Genomic DNA, 11,543 nt, shown 5'->3' with positions numbered 1-11,543 from the left:
TAAGCTGAAAGCGATACTAATACCGTATCAGATCAAGCTGTTAAATGGAAACGTAGGTTGAGAACAGTATTCCTTGCCAATCGATCCATGTAAACATAGTCAAATTGACCTCTCAGACAAACTACACGTTATACTGTTTCAAGTGGCTCCACAAAGTGTCGAGAAGTTAGGTATTTGCTATTCGCAAACCAATACAAATTTCCTTGCAGACTCGGCAAAAGGAGCATACATTCCAAAGAAACTCTTAAAATTCACTTAGAGATTTCAATCAAGAACATAACAGAAAGCAAACGTAATTTAGTGATGTTTACACCTTTCTTTCGAAAACTAAGAAAAGGATTCTGGGTCTTAGAATCCAAAGGAACAGCTCTCAACTATGCTGAGTTTGACGAAGAAGTGGACGTGGCAACAACAGTGCCAGATGATGTCAAGGAAGGATATTTTACAGTCTTTGCAGTGAAGGGAAAGGAAACACAGAGGTTTGTCATTGAACTAGACAAGTTAACAAACCCTGCATTCCTGAGTCTACTGGAGAAGGCTCGGGAAGAATATGGTTTCCAGCAGAAGGGGGTTCTTTCTCTTCCTTGTCGACCTCAAGAATTACAGGAGATTCTGGAACATGGGAAAGTAAATGAGGCTGGTGCTGAAGGCTGGACTAAAACGGATGCTAGCCTACTAGAAAGCTACTAGCTAGGACTAATAACTGATTTCATTTAATTTTCAGAAGTTCCTTCACCAATTCAGTAGATCTTGATTAAATTAAACATTTAGAGGTTTTCTGTACTGCTTTCCTCTTGCTATATAGTAAAGTGAGCATGCAGCAAATGGCAATGGAAAAAAATAGATTTATATATTTGCATATATTATTTTATATCTAGCATTGAATCCTTCTTTTTCTCATCTTCAATCTGATTTCACATGCTTTCCACAAAATAAGCTAAATGGACTGGCTTTGCTGAACAACCATAAGAGGTTTGCTAATGAGCTGATTTCCTGAAGAATATCACCTCACTAGCTATTATTCAAATATAAGGGAATACAAAGGAAAGTAAATCTTCTAAATTTGTTCTTGTAGAGTCTTTGATGTGCATTTCTTATGAACAGAAATACAGTGCGTATATGTATATATATAGGGTATCTCTAAAATGGACTGCGAAAATCATTTGGCAACGGAAGCAAGCCCTCTGCTAAGCGTCATATTCTCAAATTTTTTACGTTATCATGTAAACAAATTGTCAATGCTGTAGTTTCACTGCTAGCTCATGTTAATATCTGATTTACTATTTGACACTGATATTTTGCAAACGTCAGAGGTATGACGAGTCATGCAAATTATTTGGAATATATATCATGATAGATAAATCCATAAATTCTAAGCTAGATAAATCCAGATATACACAACCAAACCATAATTTCTGTGGTCCCATGTATTCGACATAATTCAATTATTTGTTTCCCAACCGTAGGAATTTGTACACAGTTGTACAATATGGTGCTTCTTCATTTTATGACTTTATGTAATGCAATTAGTGGGTTCTCGCAACTCTTAGGACTAGGGCTAGAAAGAAAACCAGAAGTACAAATGCAGCAAAACCACTCGGTTACAAGAAATTGATCGAGTCAGTCTAAAATACCTCCTACATAGCAAATGCTTAGAACAGGACAGTTATCGAGACCTGCAGTCTTACTTTGAGCATAAGTAGGGCTAATTTTTTTTTTCTTTAATAATCTCCACGGAGTGCCACAGTGCCTTTCAATCTATAAATCTCATCGACATTCCATAATTGCATCACTACTGGCTATATTGTTAGGATGATCATAGTGATAAGCACAGATTTCTTGATATTCAAGCAGATGGGTTATGACCAATAATAAATACAAATATTAATGATGGTAACCTTGAAACCAGTAACAGGAGTCTCTGAGGAAAACATTTCAGTCTTTCTGTATGCTCATATGTATAGAAAAGTTTTATAGTGGTCAATGCAGATTTTGAGAATCATGAGTACATATGGAATCAGCTTCATGATATTCAAGGTTTTGGTCCTTAACAGCCTATAACAGCAGCAGAAATGGAAAAAGAATAAAGACTGATAAAAAAAATTTCATTAGACTTGATACTCATATGTAGAACCCATCAGCAATTTAGATTTACCTATATATATCTTCATGTTGTTTTTTTTTGCATCATTTACCAGTAAGTTGTGGAGTTTCTCTTCCAAGGAAATTATGTCTAGCTAATTAAAAGTTCTGATTTCGATGATAATTTAAACGCATCTTCTAGCACTTTGTTTTTGTGCCAATAGAAACAATCAATATATGTCAAATGGTTATCGTGATTAATTTCTCCAAGGCTATCCGTACGATACGTTAAAGATCTATGTTATCGTTCAATGCATGCGGTCACTTACAGAAGGCCTTACAATTGAGTTCTACCTCATGCCGACGTTATACAAACCATGGGCAGTCACAAATTTTGCCTCCAGGCCCTGCAGCTTCGAGATAGACTAGCATCAGCCAATCCTTGGTGATCACAACTCATACCAAGCTGGAAAAATGTAATGAAACGTTTTTAAAAGCAAAAATGAAAAACATTAGTACTTGTTAGACTTAAAGCATGCCTTGACTTTATCATTTTGTTTTTTACTATGTATTTTGCTTCAGTGTACTGGTTATTAAGAATATTATACCAGTGTTTATGAGGTGTCTTAGTGCATGTTTCAGTTAATAACACTTGCCCACTTTGTAAACAGGTGTTAACCATATGATGCTTGTATATATATTATGTGTTTAGTAATACATGAAGTATCTTTCCTCCTCCAGCTTGCTCTCTGTTGTTTTTTCTTTTTCTACAGAACAGTATATACTACTGGTTTTATCATCTTCTTTTAGCTTCATGACAGTACTTTGTGCGTACAAAAAAATTAAAAATGCATTTGGAAATTGAAAATTGTCCTTGTGAGAAAATGCATGCGGTATGGTAAGAGCAAGGGGCATGAAAAATATGGAGCAACAGCGCCAGGCATCAAAGGGCAGCATTCTTATCCAGTTATCCTCTCATCCATATCAGTGCTTAATATATCTATGCGCCTGCAAACATTTAGTAGATGTACTGAAGGGCCTACTATAACCACCCTTGTTCTATCAGAATTTATGTAACTTGTAGAACTTTATGAATTGATTGTAACCATGCATGCGTGCCGATATAACAAACATTGGGAGAAATGTTGAAGATGAAAATAGAAACAAGAAGCCAATATCTTTATCCAAGCCCCATTCTACCAACTGCAAACAAGTGTTAGACATCTTTATTAGGAGTGAAAATTTCAAAGTTTAGTTAAAGTTCCCTATAGCTCATAACCAAGTGCAAACACTTGAGTAAAAGGTACTTAAAAAAAATGATGTTATCCTCTCAGCTGGAAAGTAAGCATGCTAATACTATCTCAATCAATTTATGATCAACAGCAAGTAATTTTCCCATCTGTAAAGTACCAATGTTCACATCATGTAGCGAAAAATACTAAATTTAGCCCCACTTTATCAGCAAAATCTAGTGGACAATAAGGCGAAATCGAAATAGAAGCAGATAAAGCTTTTAACAAAAATATTACTGTTGAGAACAGTATAATTCCGTGTCAGTCAATCCATTTAGTTTGTTAAGAGGGGCTCCGCAGTATTACACAGAACTTTCCATCTTCTATTCACCAACCAATTTAAATACCCCTGCAAGTCTGGCAGAAAGGAGTATAGATTTCAAAGAAACTCATAAATTCACTGAGAGTTGTCAATCAAGAACATGGCAGAAAGCAAAAGAGGTTTGATGATGTTTAGGCCTTTCTTTCAAAAACTACGAAAGGGATATTGGGTTTCAGCATTCAGAGAATCACCTGCTCTCAACCATGCCGGATTTGATGAAGACATGAGCGTGGCTAAAACAGTCCCAGATGACGTTAAGGAAGGATTTTTTACAGTCTTTGCAGTGAAGGGAAAGGAAACACAGAGGTTTGTTATTGAATTAGACCAGTTAACAAACCCTGCATTACTAAGTCTAATGGATCAGGCTTGGGAAGAATATGGATTTCAGCAGAAGGGGGCTCTTTCTCTCCCTTGCCGACCTCATGAATTGCAGGCGATTCTAGAACACAGCAATAAAAGCAATGCTGGCACTGAAAGTAGGGCTACGTGTAATGCTACCATACTAGAAAGCTACTAGGACAAATAACAGATTTCTTGTAACTTTTTCGAGTTCTTGTCCAAGTCAACACATCTTGCTTGAATTCAAAGATTTGTAAATTTTCAGTAATGCCATCCCCTTGAAGTTTTTGCAAAGTTAGTAATTAACGTAGACATGTATATTATATTATATTAAGCCCTCAGTCTTTGCTTTAGCTTCAACCAGAATTTACGTGCTTTTTCAAAGCATGGGTTAACTCGAATGCCTAGGAGGAACAACCAAAAGATTTTAAAAATGACAGGCCTAATCCTTCTCAGATGTTTAAACAATTCCAAAGCCTAGGATGATACAGAACCGTCCTCTTAGCACGACAGAATTATCAATTAAGTTAGAAACTCCACTTCACTACAGCTCAAGTACTTCACCTACTACAGGAAATGAACTTTTGCAAATGCAGCAATTAGTTCTTGTGAAATTTTTATTATGCATACCGTATATAGATTACCTCCAAATATTTGGAAAATCATTTGGCAATGGAAAAGAGTCATATCTCAGAAATTTTGAGCTAATTTATCTTGTAAATCTTCTTGTCAATCCTGCAGTTTTTCAGAGCTTATGTTAGCATGTGACTTGCTGTTCTCCAGACTGAAATCTTTTAACTTCAATGTTCAGAGGTAGCTTACTAGATGAGTTGGCGAAAACTTTGGTATATCATGTAAGATAAGACCATAGACTCTGAGCTCTTATCATCCCAAAAGCCAGATAGCGGCTACAAACCAGACGAAACTATTTTATGGTCCCATGTACTAGGCAAAATTCATCCATTTGCGTCCCAACCGTCAGACAACAGTAGCAAATTGTACACAGTTGTACAACACGGTGAAAATGGTGTTATTGCTAATGCAATTATTGGATCCTGTCAAATCTTGAGTAGCGTTGGAATAGAAAACCAGGGGCACATAGAAGCAGCAAAATCCAGTTGTTTCCAACTTTCAAGATATTGATCAAGTCACACTGAAGTACCAATTATCTGAAAAATAGATATTCAGACAATGATTTCTTTGTGCATTAATATGAGCGACTTTTGCTTTGCAATCTTCCTCAGTGTCCTTTATATTTATACAGTGCAGTAAAATTCCGTAACAACAGCACTGATATATTATTATGATGACAAGATCAATAGTTAATGACCGAATGCTTGATGTTTAAGCAGACGACTACTGAGTGTCATTATGACATTCCTGCCATTCCATGTTCAGTGCAGATTTTGAGAATCAAGAGTAATATTAAGTCTATATACAATCGGAGTTTGACGCTTAACAGCTTTGCATTTGCAGAAAGGGAAAAGAATTCTGAAGGATCACATTCTAATCACTCAAAATTCTACCTGGTCTGATGCACCGAAGGTAGCAGTAACTTGATTTCTTCTGCCTCTTCATGTGCTGTATCCCTTTGCATCCGTGGCACTTAAATGAGACCAACTCTGAACTTTGATTTCGACTATCGTCTGACGGTATTTTTTTGGCATCACCTGAGAAGGGAAAAAGACGGTGGCCAACATCCCATACTTTTGTACTGTTCCAATCAAATTCACTTTTGGCTTTCAAAATGATGAAAGGGCACTGCTTACCCACCTCCATGACTTTTTCCCATCCCCTTACTGAGTGTGTCAGAGTCATACATTAAGAATCCATCTGCGGGAGAGGTACAACAGAGTCAATGGCGGTAGGTCTTTACTATTGCTTTCCACAACCTTACAAGGACTACGGTAAATTTGAATGCATTAAATCCTATTATGCCGACACCATTTGAACCACCGGTAATCAAACTACTGTAGCTTGGTCATTCATAGGTACCATCTCCGAATACTGTCTCTACAACCGTTCAACAATAGCTGCATTTAGGAAAGATTCCATTGTTATTGATTAATTAACAGCAAAGAAGCAAAATAATTTCCTAGAAGATATTTATAAAATGGAGGCCTTTAAGCTTTCACCCGCAATTAAAAAGGGGGGTTTGTTAACAAAAGCATTTTTCTTTGGGTTTTAGAACTAACATTCTTTGCAACTTATCTTATGTACTGGTACATGCAGCCACCAGGCAGCGAATTAATTTTCACCACCGTATTGTTTTGGCTACTTCAACAATCAAAGGACTGATATTTTGCATTTTTAAACTGTGAGATGGTAGGATTCGACTTGAAAGATGTACTGCATGGTAAACACAACTCACTGAGAGGCCGAGACAACTGTGCCGTACATCCAACAATTGCATACTTTTTGGATAAGAAACTAAATAATGATGCTGTATACCGCGTTTCAAAAGAACCCACCGTTTACGGGGAAGCATGGAAAATGGAATATCCAAGATTGCATTAAATGATACTCGTTAGCAACCGTATGAAAATGGCCCATAATGTCTCTCAGAAATTTCACATTTGCTTCCAGTTTCTTTTAACACCCCAGTCCCCGGTATAAATGTCTCTCAGGATCAGCAGATCATTCAGAATACGGAAACACAAAGAATTTCCAAGTCTCAAAGAGCTTTTGAATTTTGATCACAATTTGAGATCGATGTGTGTGAAAATGCAGAACTGGGAGCAGCGTCATACAGGGCTTGTCGTGCTTAGGCTTTCAATGAAAAAGCTAAAACGAGTTTTCTCGGAATTTCCATCAAGAGGCCTTGATCAGAATGCTGTTGAGTTTGATGAAAATGTTGAAGAAACTAAGAAGATACCAAAGGATGTGAAGGAAGGGCATTTTGCAGTAATTGCAGTCAAAGGTGGAAAACCAAAGAGGTTTATCTTGGAGCTGAGCTATCTGAGGAATCCAGCGTTTTTGAGGTTACTGGAGCAAGCTAAAGAAGAATATGGATTCCATCAAACGGGAGCTCTAACAGTCCCTTGTCAACCTGAAGAGTTAGAGAAGATCCTGGAAGACAGAATAAAGAAAATTGCCAGTGCTTGGGTGTAACATAAAGTAAAATATTACTAGTACATTCTAGGCAGCTTCTAGGTCGATTTTATCGTTTTCTGACAGGCTGATTAGTCTGATCTGAAGCCTCTTTTCCTCCTATTATTTTCATGTGAATCACTAATCAAATGTGCAAAAGAAAAAAAAAAGGTTTAATGATTTATCATACATAAGTGCCATGAATACATTTTTGCCTTGTCCTGTATACTTGAAGAACACCATACACTTACAACTTCAGCAGAAACATAAGCCACTTTTAAGTTATCCAAGCTTATTGGAAGAAAAGGTTTTAAGCACTACTCAATCTCCATTAATTTGGGATTACGTATTGAGTTGGGGTAAACTTATGAGCAAACCCTTCTTTTTGGGCTTGAAAGCGCTGACCCCTTACGGCCTGCTGTATTAGCCCTTTATACACCAGAGAGTCTATGCTTTTATCTGTGTCTCTGCTTATATCATTGCCTCGGTCCTTCAAAGATGAAAATATATGAAACTTAAGCTCGTTAAACTGCAATGTTAAGCATCTTCCTCTATGACTTGGTTGTCGCAAATTTCTAACAGCTACTAAACTGTTACCTTGATAAAACTACATGCAGAAAACTCAATTTAAGGTTCAACAACTTTTTCTAAATGGATATGATGATGCAAAAGGATGCAGAAATGTGTTAAAATTTTGATTGAACTATAGTAACCACATTTCGATCAAGTGCTTCAAGGAGATTTGTTAGATCAGAAATTCACGTCTTCTTTGTTAAATACTGGTTCATAGTGCAGATATGAATACAATAGCTGACCATGAACCTGTGATAGTTGTTTTAAGCTGTCCAATCTTTAATGGATAAAAAGGATACAATGGAGGTCTCTCATCTTATTCATATGCACTCTTTGTTTTGGGTATGAAACTGTGACAGTATGGAACCCATCTACAAGGCGAGCTCCTCACCACAGCAGCACCTACAGGGAGAGTACGTTTTATGCTAGTTGCGATGTTGGAGATAGGTATTGTAAAAATACCTGATCATGAAAATGTGTCTTCCTCTAACCCTGTTGTCTGATAGTGTTTGCCAAATTTGTATGCTACTCAAATCTGTAGCATTGTTTCTTTTGTTCAATCCAGAAACAACATTACATGATTCTGTGGAAACAATAGGTATTGACTATCATCTGAAGAATAAGTAAAATCTTATTCCTTCACCACTTTGTTACTAATATTACATAATATACCTTCCTACCTATACAACTCTTGTCAGAATTGGAATAAATCTTGCTTCTAGTACCGATATAGTGTTATTTTACCTCGGAGCAATTATTTGGCCCCACAGGTTCTCTTAAGCAATTGGATATTGCCAAGACAGCAGCCTCAATAGATGCATCTTCTCCCTGTTTCAGCAAAAATGACTTAAATTACTTTGTTGAATGATAAAATCTTGCATAAACTAAACACCTAGTAAACAGTGGTTTATCAATGGAACAGGTACACTTTACCTTCTCTTTCCAATAAAACATGTTCCCATATTTCCCAGCCAAACGGCTCCAAAAGCTTCGTGGAATGTCTAAATCAACAGAAGCCCCAACATTGAAATTTAATATATTGCCTGGTCAGAGATCATAATTAGAAAATATTCATATCAGATCAGAATTTAAAGACAAAGGCAGGACAAATCCTTTACCAAAGGTGGGATCAGCAACAAAAACAATAGTTCTATCATCTACTTGCCAAAAGTCTTTGATTGCCAACCCTGTAGCAATTTTAGAAGTTGAGTGATTTAGGACTTTGGTAACAGCGTTGAGAATTAAATCAAATACAAATAAACATAAATTTTAAAGAAAAAAGTTAATAAAAAAAGCAACAAGATCAATAACATAGTAAAAAATAAATCATACCTGGTGTGTCAGGGTAATTTTGTGCTAGAACTCTCAATTTAAAGCCAGTATCCTTTTCAATGTTACCGATCTCCTCTGCAAGTCTTTTCTCCTGGGATTAACAGTGCAAGTTAATAATAGTCTTTTGTTTGTAAAAGGGGGCATTACTTATCCATTAATCATCCTTTGTGTGCAACACTCATAATACAGAAGCATCACTCAATGAGACGAAAGTTGAGGATCATTCATGTATTGTGGTTTTTAGCTGAGACAGGTTAAGGCTACATACAGAGAGCACCTCTACAGCAAGGGATTTCGTTCCATGGCAAGACTACAACTTGTTATTCAGAAAATGAAGGAAAAGATGCTAAATCCAAAAATTCAAGTCATTCAAGGGGTTAAGAACTTTAGACAAGAAATAAATGTTCTACAATGTTGAACATATTATTCTATTTAAAACTCCATGGCTCCATCCTCAATAAGCATATAGACGATAAAACAATAAAGTATCCAGAAATGAGGAAAACATGCTTAAAATGCTCTTCCCACCCCCTTTGAAGTACCTTAGTGAAAGTTAAGAACATGAGAATTAAAACTAGATAGGAATGAAGGTCAACAGCACAAAATAAAGGCATCAATTTGATAAAGTCTTAGTCATTGAGAACGTAATGTAATCAATCAATACAATCAAATTCCCTCATTGAGAAGTGAGAACCTAGATGTAATCAATCAATAAAAATTACTCTTAAATACCTCATGGAAATACTAATAATCAAACTAATATTGTTCATTTTGAAGGACAAGCAAGAGAAAAGGACAAGATCATCAAACAATGCATATATGCCTTGAAAAGATGAGGATATTGAAAGAAACCAAACCTGGCCATCAGAGAGGAAGCCAGCTACATCAATCACATAAGTGAACTCTTTAGGAAGTAATTCTGGCTTGTTAACCCCAACTTTTGCCTCCGCAAACCCAATCCCTACAAGATTTGGCTCATGAAAGCGCTTGATTTTGCAAATATAATAAAAAAAACAACTGAAGACCCAAAATCCAGATGATAATGAAACTTAAATAAAATAAACATCTAGGTAATTCTAAAGTTATCAAAGTATTGCTAAGAACTTGATATACCACTGAAAACAGTCAAGCACCATCCATTGCAGGTTAATGGACTTGCCTGGTAGAGATAAACTAAGAGCAAGAGCACCAGAAAAAATCCAGTTCAAGGACTTGGCTCTAAAATCTGGGACCCAGTTGCGGGGAGTGCTTGAGTTTAAGCTAGGAGTAACTGGCAGAGAGAGACGAGAAGATGCTCTGATGGGCACTGAATAAGTAGGAATTGAGGTGATTCTAAAGGATGGAGATGGATATTGCAGAAAGGCCATGGCCTTTTTCGTTTTCTGGGACCGTAAACTGAAAGTGAAGTGAAACTCTTTTCAGGATAGGCATAGGATTAACGGCCTTTGTATTGCCCTTGGCAAAGGGTCTGTGCAAGTGGTCGGGTACGTGTCATGCTTATAAACTCTCTTCTTTATTTATTTTTTTCTTCCTTTAACATTGAACTGTGGAATGAAGATACCCAAACTCTTGTTTCACGAGTTCATCCAACTTACACGGTACCCGACAATTTCAGTTCATCTTGGAGGCTTAGACAACCTCTAGTGTCGAAGTGGCACTTTTTTCGTTTGGGTAAGGTAACAAGATCATCCCATGGATATAGTCTTGTGAATCGCATTTATGATCTATATATTTTCTTTCACTTCGTATTGGTTTCCCCAGGTCATCAAAAAGCGAATGCTTGTATCATAAAAGACACCATTCCTTTCTCAGGAACATGTGGTCGGAGATCCAAGAATCAAATTCCAGGTCAACAACCTCGGAGGAACCTGCATTGATAGATGACATAGCATATATTTGTATTTTTGTTTGTTTGTTTGGGGTTTTCTTTTTTCTTTTTTATTTTTTTGGTACCGCACCCTCCTCTTTAGAAGGGTTGTCAAGGCATTAACAACATTGAAAGCAATAAGACATAAAACCTTGGCAAAATTGAGGAAGAAATCGTGCTTTCTCAGTTGTGCTAATCATGGAATTATCAGTTTCTTGACAACTTTCAGAACGCTGGCTGCAGCACAGTTAAGGCAAAAATATTTATCAAAATGAAGATCAGTAAGGATTTGACTCCTTTTTGAGTTCAACAGCAATCCATTGAAATTTAATTTAGCTACTCGTTAGAAGGGCAAAACAGGGGAGTGACATCTAAACAATATTGAGCCAAATGCCAATAACCCATTTACTAGCTCAATCTAATATGTTTGGGACAAAAAGGCTTAAACAGGGGAAGCACGGGTCACCCTATTACCCAAACTTGCCTAGCAGTAACTTGAGCGTTTGAACACAAGTCAATTGCTCACCGACCACTACCCACTTACCCAAGGAAGCGCACAAGTCTATTAACTTACTAAACCTAGCATTCAACAACAATCTCCCCTCTCCTGTTTCCATTTCTCATGAGCCATCAAACAACAATCACT

At 36.8% G+C, this 11,543-nt stretch overlaps 4 protein-coding genes and 1 long non-coding RNA gene across 6 annotated transcripts; 4 read left to right on the top strand and 1 right to left on the bottom strand.

The window, feature by feature from the left end:
• Positions 304–690, top strand: LOC18598006. Its single transcript, XM_018120889.1, has one exon. It carries the CDS (start codon positions 304–306, stop codon positions 688–690), a length of 387 nt encoding a protein of 128 aa, XP_017976378.1.
• LOC18598005 (auxin-responsive protein SAUR72) lies at positions 3,781–4,262 on the top strand. Its single transcript, XM_007027336.2, has one exon. It carries the CDS (start codon positions 3,797–3,799, stop codon positions 4,211–4,213), a length of 417 nt encoding a protein of 138 aa, XP_007027398.2. The 5' UTR covers positions 3,781–3,796; the 3' UTR covers positions 4,214–4,262.
• On the top strand, positions 6,586–7,333 carry LOC18598004. Its single transcript, XM_007027335.2, has one exon. It carries the CDS (start codon positions 6,652–6,654, stop codon positions 7,144–7,146), a length of 495 nt encoding a protein of 164 aa, XP_007027397.2. The 5' UTR covers positions 6,586–6,651; the 3' UTR covers positions 7,147–7,333.
• LOC18598003 (thylakoid lumenal 15.0 kDa protein 2, chloroplastic) lies at positions 8,180–10,496 on the bottom strand. Of its 2 annotated transcripts, none has more exons than XM_018121473.1 (6): positions 10,190–10,496; positions 9,888–9,991; positions 9,031–9,121; positions 8,817–8,885; positions 8,632–8,741; positions 8,180–8,526 (listed from the first exon to the last, which is right to left on the bottom strand). In XM_018121473.1, the coding sequence occupies exons 1-6, from the start codon at positions 10,395–10,397 to the stop codon at positions 8,434–8,436; spliced, it is 675 nt and encodes a 224-aa protein (XP_017976962.1). In that variant the 5' UTR covers positions 10,398–10,496; the 3' UTR covers positions 8,180–8,433. The 2 variants fall into 2 exon arrangements, with proteins under 2 accessions (XP_017976962.1, XP_017976963.1); XM_018121474.1 differs by having other exon boundaries at positions 8,632–8,699.
• Positions 10,637–11,477, top strand: LOC108662250. Its single transcript, XR_001928070.1, has 2 exons — positions 10,637–10,706; positions 10,792–11,477. It is a non-coding gene; the product is annotated as an uncharacterized LOC108662250 (long non-coding RNA).

Source organism: Theobroma cacao, chromosome 5, assembly GCF_000208745.1.
Source record: "Theobroma cacao cultivar B97-61/B2 chromosome 5, Criollo_cocoa_genome_V2, whole genome shotgun sequence".
NCBI classification, from domain to species: domain Eukaryota; kingdom Viridiplantae; phylum Streptophyta; class Magnoliopsida; order Malvales; family Malvaceae; genus Theobroma; species Theobroma cacao.
Note: the sequence above shows the minus strand (reverse complement) of the source record. Positions and strands in the feature narration are given on the sequence as shown.

Excerpts from the sequence above, each read along its gene's own strand:
- LOC18598006 (XM_018120889.1), top strand. The coding sequence starts at position 304 with ATGTTTACACCTTTCTTTCGAAAACTAAGAAAAGGATTCTGGGTCTTA.
- LOC18598005 (XM_007027336.2), top strand. The coding sequence starts at position 3,797 with ATGGCAGAAAGCAAAAGAGGTTTGATGATGTTTAGGCCTTTCTTTCAA.
- LOC18598004 (XM_007027335.2), top strand. The coding sequence starts at position 6,652 with ATGTCTCTCAGGATCAGCAGATCATTCAGAATACGGAAACACAAAGAA.
- LOC18598003 (XM_018121473.1), bottom strand. The coding sequence starts at position 10,397 with ATGGCCTTTCTGCAATATCCATCTCCATCCTTTAGAATCACCTCAATT. Across the intron at positions 9,992-10,189 it reads TCTTAGTTTATCTCTACCAG|GGATTGGGTTTGCGGAGGCA; the intron begins GCAAGTCCATTA and ends CAAATCTTGTAG. Across the intron at positions 8,527-8,631 it reads TGTTTTATTGGAAAGAGAAG|GGAGAAGATGCATCTATTGA; the intron begins GTAAAGTGTACC and ends TTGCTGAAACAG.